General features: G+C 59.3%; 7 protein-coding genes across 7 annotated transcripts; 3 read left to right on the top strand and 4 right to left on the bottom strand.

Annotated features, from left to right (window-relative positions):
- The first annotated feature begins 638 nt into the window (after positions 1-638).
- Positions 639-4,277, top strand: SPRG_08084 (hypothetical protein). Its single transcript, XM_012347052.1, has 10 exons — positions 639-1,491; positions 1,550-2,050; positions 2,098-2,173; positions 2,237-2,413; positions 2,465-2,568; positions 2,617-3,058; positions 3,111-3,766; positions 3,830-3,878; positions 3,933-4,054; positions 4,106-4,277. The coding sequence occupies exons 1-10, from the start codon at positions 664-666 to the stop codon at positions 4,217-4,219; spliced, it is 3,069 nt and encodes a 1,022-aa protein (XP_012202442.1). The 5' UTR covers positions 639-663; the 3' UTR covers positions 4,220-4,277.
- A 38-nt stretch (positions 4,278-4,315) lies between these two features.
- SPRG_08083 (hypothetical protein) lies at positions 4,316-6,824 on the bottom strand (the record flags this gene model as incomplete). The annotated part of the gene is made up of 13 exons (XM_012347051.1): positions 6,380-6,824; positions 6,271-6,331; positions 6,094-6,221; positions 5,987-6,039; positions 5,850-5,938; positions 5,729-5,784; positions 5,531-5,677; positions 5,323-5,473; positions 5,166-5,277; positions 4,969-5,116; positions 4,807-4,920; positions 4,537-4,635; positions 4,316-4,475 (listed from the first exon to the last, which is right to left on the bottom strand). Exons 1-13 carry the CDS (start codon positions 6,787-6,789, stop codon positions 4,316-4,318), a joined length of 1,728 nt encoding a protein of 575 aa, XP_012202441.1. The 5' UTR covers positions 6,790-6,824.
- A 700-nt stretch (positions 6,825-7,524) lies between these two features.
- On the bottom strand, positions 7,525-8,071 carry SPRG_08082 (hypothetical protein; the record flags this gene model as incomplete). Its single annotated transcript, XM_012347050.1, has 2 exons — positions 7,951-8,071; positions 7,525-7,899 (listed from the first exon to the last, which is right to left on the bottom strand). The coding sequence occupies exons 1-2, from the start codon at positions 8,062-8,064 to the stop codon at positions 7,525-7,527; spliced, it is 489 nt and encodes a 162-aa protein (XP_012202440.1). The 5' UTR covers positions 8,065-8,071.
- Positions 8,072-9,368: 1,297 nt separating this feature from the next.
- On the bottom strand, positions 9,369-10,086 carry SPRG_08081 (hypothetical protein; the record flags this gene model as incomplete). Its single annotated transcript, XM_012347049.1, has 1 exon — positions 9,369-10,086. One exon carries the CDS (start codon positions 10,084-10,086, stop codon positions 9,442-9,444), a length of 645 nt encoding a protein of 214 aa, XP_012202439.1. The 3' UTR covers positions 9,369-9,441.
- Positions 10,087-10,603: 517 nt separating this feature from the next.
- Positions 10,604-12,859, top strand: SPRG_08080 (hypothetical protein). The gene is made up of 12 exons (XM_012347048.1): positions 10,604-10,665; positions 10,711-10,834; positions 10,876-10,946; positions 11,003-11,116; positions 11,158-11,300; positions 11,349-11,382; positions 11,432-11,470; positions 11,517-11,651; positions 11,701-12,018; positions 12,075-12,198; positions 12,246-12,423; positions 12,483-12,859. Exons 1-12 carry the CDS (start codon positions 10,612-10,614, stop codon positions 12,799-12,801), a joined length of 1,653 nt encoding a protein of 550 aa, XP_012202438.1. The 5' UTR covers positions 10,604-10,611; the 3' UTR covers positions 12,802-12,859.
- Positions 12,860-13,481: 622 nt separating this feature from the next.
- SPRG_08079 (hypothetical protein) lies at positions 13,482-15,801 on the top strand. The gene is made up of 6 exons (XM_012347047.1): positions 13,482-13,696; positions 13,719-14,497; positions 14,569-14,625; positions 14,673-15,228; positions 15,277-15,519; positions 15,572-15,801. The coding sequence occupies exons 1-6, from the start codon at positions 13,499-13,501 to the stop codon at positions 15,779-15,781; spliced, it is 2,043 nt and encodes a 680-aa protein (XP_012202437.1). The 5' UTR covers positions 13,482-13,498; the 3' UTR covers positions 15,782-15,801.
- Positions 15,767-16,770, bottom strand: SPRG_08078 (hypothetical protein). The gene is made up of 3 exons (XM_012347046.1): positions 16,413-16,770; positions 16,325-16,366; positions 15,767-16,277 (listed from the first exon to the last, which is right to left on the bottom strand). Exons 1-3 carry the CDS (start codon positions 16,752-16,754, stop codon positions 15,822-15,824), a joined length of 840 nt encoding a protein of 279 aa, XP_012202436.1. The 5' UTR covers positions 16,755-16,770; the 3' UTR covers positions 15,767-15,821.
- Positions 16,771-17,087: the final 317 nt, after the last annotated feature.

The following is a 17,087-nucleotide window of genomic DNA, read 5'->3' as shown; positions in this document are numbered from 1 at the left end:
TGCGGCGCACGTCCTGCGAAGACGGACCGGCACCGCTTGCATTCAATGGCATGGTATTCATCACCACGGGCCGTCGTTGTCACGGGTTCGCTGCAGCATCGTCGAGCCATGAGCCAATATGGGCCGCCGCGAACACATATTTAGCACAACGACCACTCCGTCCACAGAAGACGCCTGCCGCTGCTACATCAAAACACACACATATCCAGATTATTCAACGATGCATCGCTTCGTAGCAACGTGCGATGAGCACTTGATCGTCAAGGTGTCCACGTCGATTACCGCGATTTGTGTTTTTTAACGTTTTTAAGCGCTTTGTATATCTGTAGTCGATCATTGTGCACGTTGGATGGCTGCATCGGCAACGGGACATGGCTTGCTCTGCTCTCCAAAGTGTCTTCTATCCCTGTGCCAACTATGGGCGATTCGATTCCAGAGAGGCCTTTCTCGACCAAATGGCCTCGGCGGCCACGATGGTGCGCTTGGAAATGGCAGTGTGTGTTTATTTTTGGCGTTTGCCACCAATACCTCTCTTGGATTCGGCATGCGTTGGCGCCACTTGAACATATACGTTGCGAGAGGTTTATGCAGTCTGAGAGGTGTATCCGGAGGCACCAGCAGCGGGAACGCGGTCACTTTTCCAAGGCTTGTGGCAATCAAAAGATGCAACTCGACGACCTTGGCCGCCTCCTCGACGACTCGCTCTCGGCCGACGCCGGTCGGCGCCAGGCCGCGGAGGCCATCCTCACGCAGTCCTTTACGACATCCGGCTTTGCGCTGCTTCTGACGCAGAGCCTCCAGCTGTCGATGCCATTGCCGCTCGCGCACCTCGCGTCGCTCTTGCTCAAGAAGGTCGTCGTGGCCCATTGGGAAGTGGACGAGAGCAACGGGTATGTGATTGGCGACGAGGAGAAGACGTCGATCCGTGCGACGCTCGTCCATGGCCTTTCGCAGCTCTTGCAGGGCGCGGCGCCGGCGCATGCGGCCGACTCCAAGTTTCAGACCGCGCTCTGCCTCGTGCTCGCCGAAGTCGTCAAGCACGACTGGCCCGAGAAGTGGCCCGACCTCTTCCCGGTCATCCTCCAGCTGCTCTCGAATACCGAGCACGAAGGCCACGTGCAGTTTGCGATCAAGTTTTTCTCGTGCGCGATCGACCACGTCGCCAGCGAACACTTTGTCGCGCTCATTCCGCTCCTCTTCCCGCATCTCGAGCGCCTCTTCATGGCGGATCCGTCGCCGTCGCGGCTCCGCGCCCGCGTCATTGCGATCGTGCAGACGTGCTTGACGATGATTGGCGTCCTCGCCCACGCCGGCGACGCGGCGGCGGGTCAGGTCCTCCACGCGAACGTCACGCCGTGGATCGGCCGCTTCGTTGCGCTGCTCACGCCCGAGCACGAAGCGCTGCATCTGTACGTCTTGCGCGCGCTCGCCGTCTTTGTCGCCGAGTGGCCCAAGGACATGAGCAGCCTCGTTCCCGACATCCTTCCGCCGGTACAATTTATCAACGAGCCCATTTCCGATGGATCGGTTGATACATTGATATTTGTAGGTCTGGCAAGTGCTCGTGGCCGGCGTGCCGGCCTACGAGACGCAGGTCGTGCTCGCGACCGACGACGCCGACAACAACGGCTACGACAGTGACGACGGCGCGTCGATCGGTCGCGCGGCGACGGTGGTCCAGCTCTTTGAGTTTGTACGGTCGCTCGTCCAAGCGCCGACGAAGAAGACCAAGGCGCTCGTGCTCACGGCCATGCAGCCGCTCGTGCTGCACATGGTCTCGTACATGCAGATCACCGCGAGCCAGATGGAGCTCTGGGAAGACGACCCGAACAAGTACATTGCCGACGAAGACGACGAGAGCATGGAGTACAACGTGCGCAACTCGGGCGTCGACTTGCTCCACGAGCTCGAGACCGCGCTCGGCAGCAACATGCTCGCGACGACAATCCACGCCGCGCAGACGCGCCTCGCAGACGCGACGAGCTCGTGGCGCGTGCACGAAGCCGCGCTGCTTGTGATGGGCACGCTCGCCAAGCCGCTCATGAAAACGGTGAGTATCAATGTGTCAAGTGTCGATGGATGGAACGACGCGAGTAGAGCGAGACGACCAAGGCGCTCGACATTGCAGCGTTCCTCGAGACGCTCTTCCGTGTGCTGCAAGCGCCCGAGACAAGTACACATGATGATGCTGCTGCTGCGGATGTGCTTTGCGATGACATGGATTGTACTATTGTAGATGTCTACTTGAAGGCGCGTGCGCTCTGGTGTGCGAGCCGGTTTGCCAAGACGATGAACGAAGCGCAGCTCCAGGCGTTCTTGGACGTGGCCGTGTCGGGCCTTGACGTGCACCAAGTGCTGCCCGTCAAGCTCTACGCGTGCCGTGCGATCGGGCTCCTCCTCTTCCATGATCAAGGTACGCTCCATTTATCCATTGGATGTATTTGGATACATCGTATGTGTCTAGCGGATACGCTCGTGCAGCCAATGGCCGCCAACATCCTCGACCGTCTCATGGGTCTCTGCGCATCGGCCACGACCGAGACCATCCACGTTGTCTTGGAGACCATGGTACATCCCTCCATCGTGTCTTCTTGGTACAAGAACGATACCTTGTAGGCCAGCATCGTGCACGCAGTGGACGCGCCCCACGTTGCGCCGATCGCACTGCCCTTTGTGCAGTTTGTGCTCTCGCTCTGGCAGCAGCGCGTCGACGACCGCATGGTGCACGACATGACGATTTCAATCCTCGCGGCCTTTCTCGGATTTGAAGCCGAGGCGTCGACGCAGCTCGTGGTCGAGGGCGTCGTCGCCACGTATCGTCCGCTTCTGCACACGCTCCACGTGAGCCAAGCGATCGAGCTGCTCGAGATGGTTCTCAAGCACGCACTGCCGCACGCGACGCCTTCGCTGAAAAGCTCGCTCGTCCGCGCGGTCCTGGACCCGCTTCTCGGGCTTTTGCTGAGTACGGACGACGGGTCGGTGCTGCAGGTCGGCGGCGACTGCCTCAAGTGGTGTGTCATGCATGCGGCGAGCGACGTGCAGTCGACGCCCGTCACGGGTAGCCCACTTCTTCGATACGTGTTTTGAATCGGATCTCGAATCGATGCTAGGCATGGCCAACGGCGTCGAAGGCGTCATGCAGGTCGCGGCCAAGCTTCTGTCGCCGGCCGTCTCGGATGCCGTCGCCATCAACGTCGGCGGTCTCGTGAGCCAAGTGCTCTTGCATCTCGCGAGCGTGCTCCCGGTGGAGACGGTGCAGTCGCTTCTCCTCGCAGTCTCGCAGCGCCTCGCGGCGGCCAACATGCCGTCGCTTATCCAGTCGCTCTGCCTTGTCTACGCCCGTCTCATCCACTCGCACGGCGCGTCGGTGATTCTCGATGCACTCGCCGCGCTGCCGGCGCCGGCAACTGGTCCGGGCCCGACCATGCTTGAGTTTGTTTGCGCAACGTGGGTCCAGCACCAAGCCGAGTTTTACGGCCAGTATGCGCTCAAGGTCACGGTGCTCGCGCTCCTCAAGATCGTCGAGGCCAACGACGTGCGTGTGGCCAACCTCCTCGTCCTCGGCGACCCGGTCGTCGATATGAAGGCCAAGCGCACGCTTCGGTCGTCTAAAAAGACGCAAGAATTTACGCGTGTACCGTTTTCCACCAAGGTCCTCGGCGTCTTGGCGCAGACGTACATCCTCGTCGCAATGGACGCCGAAGACGACGAGGACGCGCTCGGCGACGGCGCTGGCTGGTCCGACTCGGAGGACGACGACGAAGACGTACAGATCACATTCTACATTCTGGATTCTGGTCGTCGTGGATGTCTGAGAATCGTGCGGTAGGATGCGCTGTATAACCAGGCGCAGATCTCGTCGACGTTTGCTCCGAGCGGTACCGCGCCGCACGCCTCGTGCGATCCTCTCATTGTGGCATGCATGTAAATAGACAAGTACCAGCTGCTCTCCGAGATGCTTGAAGACCAAGGCGGCTTTGGCGACGACGAGGGCGAGCCGGACGACGACGCGCTCGAGGCGGCCATGGATCCGCTCAACGAGATTGATCTCAAGGTATCAATGTATCAAGACGTGGCAGGCATCTTTGCTCATGGCACGGTGTAGAACCACATTGCGCAAGTCGTGCGCACCTACAGCGCGACAGCCAACTTTAACGCGATCGCGTCGACCTTGTCGCCGACGGAGCAGGACATTCTCAAGGACATTTTGCAAAGCTAAGCGCTCGACTTCCAACGCGACGACTCGGAGACGACTTGAATATAGTCTTGTAGTCTCGATACCCCTCGTTATTGTTGCATGCAGATCGCGTGCGTGCTACTGGAACCACTTGGCGTGGACGTCCTGCACCATCAGAAACGAGTGGCTGTGGTGCATGCGCTGGATCACCGCGAGCTGCTGCGCGACGAGCATCTGGTCGCCGACGAGGTCCGAGAGGTCTTCCTCGAACCGCTTTTGCTCGTCCTCATCAAAGTATCTACGGCGTCCATCGATGATACCACCTCCTCGTTCATGCATCCATGCGAGCAGTGTCCTACCCGCGGTTGCGGTCGTAGAGACTGCGGAGGTCGTTGAGCAGCACGACAAGGAGTCCGAGGTCCCGGACGCCCAAGGATGCGCCGTGGCCTGGCGCCGCGCTCCACGAAAGGGGCGGTACGAACGATGTCGGAGTGGACGGTCCCATGGCTACACAAACGCATCAGACGAAAGGACGGAAAGCGCATCTTTTCGTACTGGGCGACGAGTCGCAGCTGTTGAGCGTCTGGAGCGCAGGCGGGTGCGATGCTGACGCGGCATGCGTCGACGACGTGGTGTTTTGCATGTTGAGCAGCCGCTCGATATCGCGCAGCGTGTAGCGCATCGTCGTGGCGACGGTCGCCGGGTCGTCGTAAATGCGCGCGCTCGTAAAGCGAAGAAACGTCCTAGGCAACATGGAATCTTGATACTAAAACTTGATACAAAAGACGTACGACGAGAGGCGCGAGACGAGCGCGTAGACGCCGCCGGCGACGAGGAACATGGGCACGGTCGCCATCATTTGGAGGTTGAGCTGGTTCGCGTCCATGAGCTCATCGATGGCTTTCATGGCCACCATGAGCTCTTTTTGATAAATTGAATCTATTTTGATGGAGACGATATTGATACAAAGCACATGGGGTTTAGAAACGCACCTGGATGAGCATCATGCGCACGATATCGCCCGTGACGATGTTTTTGAGGGCACGGGGAAGCTCCTTTTCGAACTGGAGCGAGACGACCGACATGTCCATCGCTTGGGCCTAGAAAAGTCGAGTGACCAGCCTGTCTCACGATGGTATCGATACCAAAGCGAGCTGCTGCGACGGCGGCAACGACGGGTCCGTGTCTCGAATAAAGTCCGCCAGCATACGCTGCAAGCTCTCGCGCGAGTCTTCCAACGCGCGCGGGTCTTGAATGCACGCCTTCTTGTTCAAAATGACTTCGCCAACGATCGCGCTACCCAATGGATGCGTCCGTTCTTGCGTCGTCGACCTCCAAAAAGCGGTCAAGTACCTCAGCGGCGTCACCAAATGGTCGACGACGAACTCACGGACGGCATTTTGCACCGTCTGCATCCACTGACCAAGCGCTTGGCGGTTCTTGACGAGGTACGAGGCACCGGCGAGCGCACCGAGGCCGGCCAACGACAGCTGCCACCACCTGATGCGACATGATGGAAAAATATGTATCAATGTATCGATCGACACGCACCGGCGCCGCAGAAAGTGCGGGATCTGGCACGGCCGAAGCGTCTCGTTGAGCGCCGTCTAGAAGGGATGTTGAATCTTGATATTGGCTTACGCCTCCTCGATGAGCCTGTCGAAACCATTACCGTGTACATGGCTTGCGTTGTCGGCAGCTCTTCGAGGTACTCGAGCAAGACGGCGGTTGAGACCACATCCCGCGGAAGGCTCTCGAGCGCTAGTGCATTGTCATAATATCGTCGTCCACGGCAAACAGGCTGCATACTGACGACGTGCTTGGCCGGCGGCGGCGCCATGAGCGACGCCTCGGTCTGCGGCCTACGAGGCACAAGGCATACTACTACAAATGCCACAACGCATTTATCTGCGTACTTGACCAGACTGGATGTGGCGTAGACGTGTTGAAGCACGCGGTACGACTGGTGCACGAGAATCTGGTACCGGCGCGCGTCCGCGTGCTGGAGCGCAAGCAGCAGCTGCTTGAGCAGACCAATGCTCGTCTACCACACAGTGACGAGATGCCATGAAGTACTACGTAGTAAGACGTACGAGGTGCTGATCGTACGACTCTTCGAGCGCTCGGATCTTCTCTTCGGTCGGGACAATGTCACTAGTACGTAGACGGTGCCACAGGAGACGCAAACGCTAGAGTGCGTACGTGGGCTGCCACAGCTTGTCGGGCGCAGTGAGGAGCGCAAGGTGCAATGGCTGCTTCATCTGCCGCTTCCAGTAGCGCAGCGCGACGGGCACGAATGCACCGACGCGAAGAAGGTGCTGCAGCGCGTCCTGCAGATGCTTCAGTGCGACGTCGCCCGTGAGCTCGAGCAGCGCGGCCTCAAAGGCGGCGTGGGCGCTCGACGACGTTGTCGCGTGCTCGTTCACGCGCGCATGGCAGCGGGCGACGTCGGCGAGCGTCACGGAGTGCTGCGCCAGCTTGTGCATCGTATCAAGGAGCTCGAGCGCGATGGCATTGTCGTCGTCGGCGCTGGCCGCGTGCTCGACCGCGCGCAGCTGGCGGCGAACTTGGAGCTGGATGCCCGCGGGGTGGCGCCGGTCCGAGAAGGGCATGGTCGTCGAGTTCGTGGCGCACGCTTTGCGATCACTTTCGGGCCAAAGTGGTTTGACGCATATAACCCAAGCCATTGGAGACGTTTTTCTACGTTTTACGTCCTACTGAGTGGCATTCTCGCTCAACGCGACGTGGCTGCTCTCCAGGGTGCGCAGTCTGGTACCTGGACCTTTGAATTGGTCGATGAAAGGGACCCTGTCGCGGAGGGTCCTCGGAGAAGCGCCACCTCGCCTCGCATGCAGTATGCAAGAGTGATGGTACTTTGAAATGACATTTTTAACCACGGATTTCGGAGGCTGTAGCGCGCCAACGCCAACGCAACGCAGCGTTTTGGACTCTCCAAAATGTCCTCTATCGACTCGCCAAGTATGAGCGATGTCATTTTCGGATGCAAAGTTGCGACCATCCCGTCGGCGTCGGCGGTGGTCGGGCTTGCATCAATTTTGATTGATTGAAATACATACAATATTGGCCAATCAAAGTGCAAAAATATTTGTTGTCCTCAGCGACAATGACGACCATCCTTGCTCCAAGAAGGCATACTATTATGTACTACTGTCGAGTCTACCAGATTGCATCCATACCATGGCGCGCTTCGTGCGCGTCGCCTTCCACTCAAAAGGTGACGACCACGATCTTCTCAAGCGCGGCCCGTCCGCGTCTTTGCAGGTTGAGAGCCGCGCCGTCATGCAGGCGCCATATTTGCTGGATGCTCTACCTGGAGGTATCGTCCTTCATTCCGTGCGTGTGCTCAACGACAAGGGTGCCTTGTCCTCGGCGAGCAGCATCAAAATGTCGTCGAGGAGCCGCAGCGGAGGCGTGGTCGGGCTATAGCGCTTGAACGGCTGTCCATTGCGGCGCACGAGGAACTTGGTAAAATTCCACTTGATGGACGCGCCGAGCGTGCCGGTCAAGTGTGCCTTGAGGGACCGGAACACGGGCTGCGTCTTGGCGCCGTTGACATCCCCTTTGGCGAAGATCGGAAACGTCGCGCCAAACCCGTTGGCAAACTCGCGGATCTCGCGCTCGGAGCCGGGCTCTTGGCCTGCAAACTGATTGCATGGAAACGCTAGGATGCGCAGTCCGAGCGGCCGAAAGCGCCGGTCGAGCTCGGCCAAGTGAGTGTAGTTGAGCGTCGCGAGCCCTCATTGGGACGCGACGTTGACGACGAGGCAGACGCTGCCAGCGAACGCGGCCATGGACACGGTGCTGCCGCTGGGCGAGAGCGCGGTCGAGTCCGCGAACCGGGCGGGTGGTTCCCGGCTTGTGGGCATGGGATCCAGATCAAAACTGACCATCCCGGACGAGACGCACGCGTGGCGCTGTCCCCTGTCGCGGACCAGCGTAGAGTCGGCGTTAGCCTACCCCTGATACAATGCGATACCTGGAGGCCTGACGACGTGACGGTGACGATGGTGCGGAATCGTTGTCCAGAAGAAACGACCTGCGCCGGGTGTATCGCGTAGGGAATCGAGGCGCAATGGTATGCACAGACGCAGGCCATGACAAGGGCGCCGTCTCGGACGAAGGCGGGCGTTGGCCTCGATGTTACTCACGGAAGCTTGTCAGTTAAGAAGTGCGTTGAAGCTGCTTACTCGGACGTCGTCGCAGCGGCGGTGGGACTGATAGTGCAGGTACGAGGAGGCAGACACGACTTGGACGAGGAGGCAGACACGACTTGGCTGGCGAGATCCGAGGCCGGTTTTGATCCCTTGGGACGGCACAATTCGCTGGACCCACGAAAATCCCTGATATATGTGTGCTCTGGATGTTGACAGATGTCCAAGGGACCGACTACTGTATATACACTTCAACCGCGACAGCGTCTGCGATGCCGAGATGCTGCATGGATAAAATAGGTCATGGGTCACCGGTCGCACCCAATGGGTCGCACCGCAAAGCTCAGGTCTCACGTGTAAAGTACTTCTCCGGCTTTGCCAGCGTCCACCAGCTTATTTGCGGTGGGCGAACGACAGAACTGTAGAGTTGTTTTGCATTGCCACAACGATTGCAGAGAGAGGGATACCTCCACGCTGCTGCGAGCATCCAAGCATCTTTCGGTAATCCGATCGAGCAGCCACGTCGGGGCGGTTTACATTCCTCGCCAAGGGTCCATGACCTTTGTCCTAGCGTACTCGCCGTCCACGCCATCACGTGCGTTCTTATGTGTTTTTTTGATAGGAGGAAGGATACGCTATAGAAAGGCGCATTTGAAGAGCGCTATTGATAGGATGAGCCCGTGGCTTGCCAGCTTCATGAGCTCAAACGTCCCAATCCAGTGGGGTGGCGTGCTTTTGTCGGGTCTTTTTTGCCCTTCACCGAGTCTGACGGGTCGTGACGTAGCGAACGTACTCGGCGCAGAAGCCTCGTCGATGTAACCCCCTTTGTGTCAATCGGAGTCGAAGCCTTTTCTTGGATGCGTTGACCATGACGTGAGAACGGTATTACGTGTCGTATACGTTGCAGCGAGAACGCCTGTTCTGGACAAGAGATACTGGTGCAGGCAGGTATCGAGGACTTTCAGTGCTGCGGACCTCTGATCTAGCGCCCTACTTGATGGTCAACAAGAGCTCAAAAAGGCATTTCAAATCGACGATAAATTATTTACATATCAAGGCATAGTATACAAAGCAACTCAACCGACCGCGCGTCTAGAGCGTCATGTCGAGTGCTGTCGTGTGCGCGGCCACGACCTGCAAGAGGCCGCGACTCAGCCGCTGGATGCTCTCGCGGGCCTCGTCGACCGACGGCGTTGCGTGGCCGCTCGCAATGACTTTTCTTAGAACCGGCGCGCGCATACGCGCACACTCGTGGCGCCAGCACGCTTGGCCAGCGACAATGAGCGACTTGGCCGGCGCAAACACACTCGACGAGACTTGGAGTGCCGCCACACAGACGTCGTCGAGGATTGTGGCCGATGCCGACATGACACACACGCACGACGACGACGACAGCAGCGCCAGTGTCTGCGGGAGGAACGCCACGCACAGCGCATGCATCGCATTGACGTTTTCGGCAACGACAAAGATTGGGCCCAGCGTCCGCGCCTGCGTGAGCAGCGACACGATCGCCATATCAAGATTTGCGAGCTGGCGCAGAAGCGCTGGGTGCGTGAGCTGGTTGGGATGGATCGCTTGCGTCTGGTGCAGCCACGTGGAAGGACACAGAAAGTCATCCCACCCGAGGACGGTAGCATTGCTCGGTGTAATGATGGCGGGCGCTGGAACGTGGTCCATGGTCGGGAGCGCAAACGTCGTGGGTGCTGTCTGGAGCGATGGCAAAAGGAGGGCCGGCATGGCAATGTGGGAAGAATCAAAAGTTGAAAAGTGAGGTTGCGTGACTGATTGGATCTCGTGACCATCACTCGCGCTGCCGAGGCGAGACAAGAGTGGTGGTCGTGAACCGTCGAAGATCGCAAGGAGCGCGCCAGCAGGATCGAAGCTGGTGTAGAAACTACTGACAGACTGTAAAGTATATTGGATCAAGGGGATTGGATGTAGTGTCGACACAGAAATGTACAACGACCAATTTGGTGGACCCGGTGGACGCGGTGAAAGGTTCAGGATTCAAGTTCTTTGTTTGCGTTGTGGAAGATTGCGTTGGTATCATCAATAGTCGATAGCACTCGTATTCTATTCAAGACTAGCTAAGGTCTCCATGAAGCATTCCTGGTGCGGCCACGGCCCTTGGTCATCGTTCGCAACGGGCGCTGGCCGTGCCACCTTGAACCTCTATAAGTAGATTTTCTATCAAATGTCGCAGGCTGTCCCGTGGTGCCTTCTGATTGGGCGACACGAGGTTCAAGGTCACTTTTTGCTTTGATGACGACGACGCACCGCTACGCCACGACGACCCGGTCCTTCACCCGGTCCCCGGTGCGCACGCCTCGCCAGCGCCATGCCGCTGACGCCGCCACGTAGGTCTATGGGACCCATGGCATGGTCGCTACGAACCAGCCGCTGGCCTCCGAGATCGGCTACCGCATCTTGCGCAACGGCGGCAACGCGGTGGACGCAGCGATCGCGATTGCCGCCGCGCTCAACGGTACGCCGCCGCCTCTGGTGTCGCTATAGTGCCTTCTGTAGTCACGGAGCCGTGCTCGACGGGCATCGGCGGCGACTGCTTCCTTCTCTACTACAACGCCGAGACGCGCCAGGTACTAATACTGGGATTCGGATCGTCTTGGCTCGCCAACGTAGTACGTGGCGGTAGGTTGCGGGCCTCAACGGCAGCGGACGCTGTGCCAAGGCGCTGACGCTGGAGCGCGCGATGGCCGACTGCCCGAACGCGACCAGCATCCCGCTGGGCCATGTGCATTCCATCACGGTAGGGTGGTGATGGCACCGCGCAGCTCACAGCGCGCACAGGTACCTGGCGCCGTCGCGGGCTGGGTCGATGCGGTCAAGGCGTGGGGCACCATGTCCATGCAAGACATTCTCCAGCCAGCGATCGACTTGGCGCGCGAAGGCTTCCCCGTCGCGCCCGTCACGTCGTACCTCTGGGAGACTGCGTAGTGCTTTCCCCATCAACGCTTTGGTTGTCATTCTTGCGGACATAGGACGTTCCAGCTCACTCGCTGGCCGCACCCCGAGGTTCTTTCTATTATGGCGCAGCACAGGTGCTAACGTCGTGGTTACTTAGGACTTGCTCATCGATGGTCGTGCGCCGCGCACGGGCGAGGTACCATTTTCATTTTCAGTTTGATAAAACTGGACTCATTGTTTAGATCTTCCGCAACCCCAACCTCGCCGCGTCGCTTGAGGCCATTGGCCTGTACGGCAAAGCTGGCTTTTACGAAGGGCCGATCGCCGAGGACATTGTCGCCGCGGTCGTTGCCCAGGGCGGACTTTTGAGCCTCGAGGTAAATGGCACTGGAATGCGTGTGGTCCTATATCATACTATCCGGATAGGACTTGGCGACGCACGCGTCTTCGTTTGTGCAGCCGATCAAGACGACGTTTGATGGCATTGATGTGTTTGAGATTCCGCCAAATGGCCAAGGCATCACGGCGCTCCTTGCACTCAATCTGCTGTCGCAGCTGCCGCCAGATGTGCTCGCTGCGCACCAGTCGCCCGAGTACCTCCACGCGCTCATTGAAACCATGCGCCTCGCCTTCCAGGACGCCCGCTGGTACGTCTGCGACCCCGACGTCGAGCACGTGCCCGTGGACGAGCTCCTCAGTGCAGCGTACGCCAAAGCGCGCATTGAGCTCTTCTCCCCTGACAAGGTCTCTTTCTATTCCACACAAATGTAGTAGTATGTGACATGTACGATGTGAACTAGGCCATGGTCGACCCCAAGCGCGGATCACCCATTCTGTCGAGCGATACCGTGAGCTTCCAAGTCGTTGATGTGTACGGCAACGCGGTCTCGATGGTCAATAGCAACTATGCCAAGTTTGGCTCTGGTACGATTACTTGCATCGTCAAGGGACTGCAAACGAACATGGACTAGGCTTGATCCCGGAAGGTCGCGGGTTTTCGCTGCAGAACCGGGGCAGCAACTTTATCTTGGAGAAAGGCCATCCCAACGCACTCGCCCCCGGGAAGCGCCCGTACCACACGATCATTCCGGCCATGTCGCTCTTTGCCGACTCGCAGCTTCTCCACTCGACGTTTACCGTCATGGGCGGGTACGGCTCCGCGGTTGATAGTTTGATACGACGTACTATCATCATCTGTGCGGGAGTAGGTTTATGCAGCCGCAAGGCCATGTGCAAGTGCTGCTCAACATGCTGCGCTTCGGCATGGACCCGCAAGAGGCACTGGACGCGCCCCGCTTTTGCATTGGCGCGGCCGAAGGCGAGAACGAGAGCGTCGTGAGCGTCGAAGATACGATGCCAGCAGCCACGATCGACGGACTGCGCGCCAAAGGCCATACAATCCAAGTGCTCTCCAACATGGAGCGTGGGCTCTTTGGGCGCGGCCAGATCATCACACGCGACCCGACGTCCGGGGTGCTCTGCGCCGGCTCGGACGGCCGCGGCGACGGTGTGCCCATGGGCTGGTGAAGCAGCCTGCATTCGACGACGTCGGCAGTGGCTTCAACAAGATGGTGTTGACTACACGTGTGCATCTTGTGTAAGGCTGGTGTCGCAGCGCACGAGCTCGCAGACCCAAGCTCGCATTATTCGCTATATCGCTGGTTGGGATGTGTAGTACTAGTAGGTCCTTGCGGCAGACAAGCGTTCTCGACGAAGCGCAAGCTTTTACGTGGAGGCAGCTCAGAGGTGGCCGGACACGTGGCGTGTCGAGCGCGCGCGATTAGAAAGGTGCCAGCGCGGATGCGCCCACCTCTTCGGACAGTCTAGTCCATGTACAATATCGCCCTTGGACATAATATTGCTAGCAATCATCACCATAAACAGTTCGAGCACGCTTGGAGCTTGGAGACGTCCGAGACCCAAGGCTACGAAGTGACCAACTGGTCATCTTGCTGGCTGAGCGTCTGCGATAGCTCGGGCTATCTAATAACACGCAAGTTTGCTGCATCAGAGGTGCGGTGGAGGACGTAATGGCGCTGAACGGTGCATTCGACTGTGCATTTCCTTGTTGATTGCATGCTTGGCAGGCATTGCGGTTGTTGCCGTCCGTGGTGTCGCTTCAAACCATCCAAGCGTGGCGGTCGGTGGGATAAAGTGGCGTGCATCTAGTCGATTTGGTTTGCCCGGAACGGCCATCCGGATTTTCGACTTGGACGACGGTAGGATGGCGGACCCGGCGATGGCGTTCCACGAGCACATCGCTGCCTTCTACATGGCGCTCGCGGAAGAGAAGCTTGATGGCCTCGTGGATGCGCTGCAAGGCCTGCGCGAAGCTGCCAAGGCGGCGGCGGCGTCGCCGGAGAGCGCGCTCCTGGAAGAGGCACGTCGATATCGAACGCACCATGCGGCCACTCATCGCCATGTAGATGCTGCGCGACTGCGAGCAAAAGGCCATCACGAAGGGCCCGGCCGCGGTCCAGCAGTTTGGTGACTTTGTGTTGCCCAAGACGGGCGCGCTCAACAAGCGTCGGCCTGTCGCGTCCGAGGACCTCGCCGGCCAGCTCAAGGACCTCGAGGACGATCTCTTGTGCGTGCTCAATGCGTTTTACACGGCGCAGACGCTCGACAGCACCGACGCGTCGCTGCGGCGGCTGCGCGACTACATGGCGGCCGATGCGAGTCAACGCGGCGGTCTCCGCCTCGACCAGTTCAAGCGGCTCAAACTCTCGGCCAAGCTCAACGCCGACGGCTACATCGACCGCCACATCCACCTCGAGGCGCTCACGGGGCTCTTCCAGGACGCATCGCATCTGCTGCAGTACATTGAGCAGACCGTGTGGCCGCACCAAGTCGCCGAGACCTTTGCGCCCTTGCACAAGACGATCCTCGACATCGTCCTCGACGTGCTCGCCATGTACGGCAACGACGCGCGCCTCCTCGCATGGGAGCGCAAGATTGGCATGAACACGGGAACAGTCGAGGCCGACGAGAGCCTCCAGATGATCGATCTGCTTTTGGACGAACTCGCAACGATCCTCCAGTGGGGCTTCCAGTACTCGGCGGCTGTCGTCGACGTGGCGTCCCATCCCGGTCTCTCGACCAAAATCCATGAGCTCAACGGCGTCTACCTCCTCCTCGAGCAGTTTTACATTGCGCAGAGCGTCCGGAAGGCTGTCGCGATCGCCGAGCCCGAAGAAGTCGAGCCCCACGTGTTTGAAATCAGGTCGGTTGTAGGGCTAGGGATGCATGGGTCCTTTGGTTTCTTGCTTGGTACGATGTGTGTGGGGTATGTAGTACGGTGCAGGACACGTCGTTCGTGCTCGACAAGGCCTTTGCCCGCGCAAACCAGAGGTGGGTTTCTCTCTCTATACGGTGCAGAAGATCTCACAAGGACGTAGCTCGCACTACCACACGGTGCTGGCGATCGTGATTGCGATCGTGGAAGCGCTCGACGGAACGTTCATGCCGTCGATTCTAGCGCTACCAGATCGCAGCTTTGAACTGCCGCTGCCGGTGGCGTCGCCCCGAGCGACCACCGAGCCCGCGGAGATGTCGACGGGCGACGATGAAAAATCGTTTGGCGACGCGCTCTTGGAGGTTGTCGAGATGGACCTTACGGCGCAGCTGCAGCGCCAGGCCAAGATGATGATGGCCATCAATTCGGCGCACAAGAGCTCGGCGTACGTCGATACGCTGCATGCGCGCCTCGAAGAGGGCTCGTTTCCTCCCTACCCGCCGCTCCTCGAGTGCCTTCCGAAGGCACTGAGCGAATTGCAAGCCGACGTCGGCCAAGTCATTACAATCGGCACGCAAGAGCTGTACGCGATCCAGCTCCAGGCCAAATTGCGCGGGTTCTTTGAAGCGTCGATATCGCAGTGGCAGTTTGAGCTCGATTTGGACTCGTTCGAGTACTTTGACGTGCACGACTCGCCGCTGCTTCGCCTCGTCCATCAGGTGACTCACCTCAAGACGACGAACACGCGGCATCGTTGGTGGTCGTAGGTGCTGCGAGAAAAAGCCCTCCGGCGCTTCCGACGCGGCCTCAACAGCGTGACCTTTGAGCGGCTCTGGCGCGCGGTAGTCACCGACCTCTGCCAGTGGATTGAAGACGGGATTCAAACCAAGCAGTTTAACGAGTGGGGCGCCATGCAGCTGGACCGTGACGTGCGGAGCGTCATGCAGCTCTGCGCCAAGTTTCCCACCGAGCCCATCAGTCTCCTGGCCGAATTCACGCGCCTGGACCAGGTTTGTCCAATATGAGAAGAAGAAGGCGCGTCTGGGACACTCGCGTGGCTAGATTGTGCTCCTCGTCAACATGGTCCAAGCCAGCGACGTGCTCGAGTACGATAGCATCCGGTCGACGTTGTCGGTGGCGGAAATTGAAGCCCGCCTCACGCTGCGCTTCCGAAAAGCAGCATTGGCCAGGTCGTACAGCAACTGCACGCCACGTCGCCTTCGGGTTGATCGCAAAATTCGACAACCGACTCGACCACGGACCAATATATAAAGAGGCTTGTTGATCGCCGACGAGACGTAGTATGGTGTTTCTAGCCAAACGCGCCCATGGGCAAGTGCATCATGTTGTCGTCGCTGTCGTCTTCATCGCTCGGCGCGACGCTGCTGGCGCCGCTGGACGCTTCGTCCATGTCCAGAGGTCGAACGTTGGGCGGCGGCGGCGCGTCGGCCTTTTTCAGTTTCTTGGTGGGTGTCTTCTTGGGCGTGGCAGTGGCCGTCGGCTTGCGCGGCGCCTTGACTTGCGGCGACTTGCGCGGCTTCTTGGGCTCGGGCGCCGCCGACGGATCCTTCTTCTTGGGTGGCGGGCGCTTGCGAGGCGCGGGCTTGGGCTTGGGCTCGTCGGTCGCGTTGAGCGCTGTGGCAGGTTTCGGCTTGGCGCGCGACTTGGACGGCGCTTTCTTGGCGACGACCAAAGGCCCGTCCACCTTTTCTTCCTTCTTGACTGCTTTGGCGACGACGGGCTTGGTCGGCGGCGCCGGCGGTGGGGCCTATCGATCGAGCATGAGACGCGCGATCCGACAGCATGCTTGGATACCACTGGTTTTTCTGCATATGTCTTGAGGTCGCGCTGCCACTCCTATCGCCTGCAATGAGGTCGTGTCGTCTGGCCCGTACGCGACTACCTCTTGGGCGTCCGCTGGGAGCGCGTCCCAGGCGTCGTCCAGCGCCCGCGATATCTTGCTGCGGGAGGCGAGTGGGAACTGTCTCCGCATGGCGCGCCGCGTGTGGCGGACAAAGAGCGTCTTGGCGGTCATGAGCGCGCCGAGATCGGCGTCGGCGGCGCGGACGAGGTTGCGCCGGCGGACGCGGATACGGACAAGCTTGTCCGTCAGGATGGCCTTGTCCATGTGGAGGTCTTCGAGCTGCTCGGCGGCGAGCGCGTAAGCGGTGGCGAGTCGCTGCGTCTCGGCCTGCAAGTGCACGAAGCGCGCATGGAGCTCCGCGTACTCGGGCTCGGCGGCCATCGGTCTTGGCTCCAAGCAACCGCAAGTAACCGGATGCGTCCGCATACGCCAGCGATGGGACTCGGACTGGATTGGATAAAACACGCCACTTTGAAGTGTTGCGCGCCGCTGCGCCATGCCCGGTGCTGTCGCAACGACTGCTTGACACGACGACGAGGCCAATAGCAATAGCCTGCCTTCCTACTACGTAGTTAATCAGTAGAGGCATTAGACTATATACTGCGGAGGTTAGTGTTTATGCGTAAAGCGCTTGATCGTTCATCTGACCGGTTCATGACAGGATCGGCCCAGCTTGGGCAAGAGTATAAAGGCAGTAAAGACGGTGCTTCAAGG

This window comes from Saprolegnia parasitica (genome assembly GCF_000151545.1).
Source record: "Saprolegnia parasitica CBS 223.65 unplaced genomic scaffold supercont2.33, whole genome shotgun sequence".
NCBI classification, from domain to species: domain Eukaryota; phylum Oomycota; class Saprolegniomycetes; order Saprolegniales; family Saprolegniaceae; genus Saprolegnia; species Saprolegnia parasitica.
The sequence above is the reverse complement of the archived record's forward strand: the minus strand, read 5'-3'. Positions and strand labels throughout refer to the sequence as shown.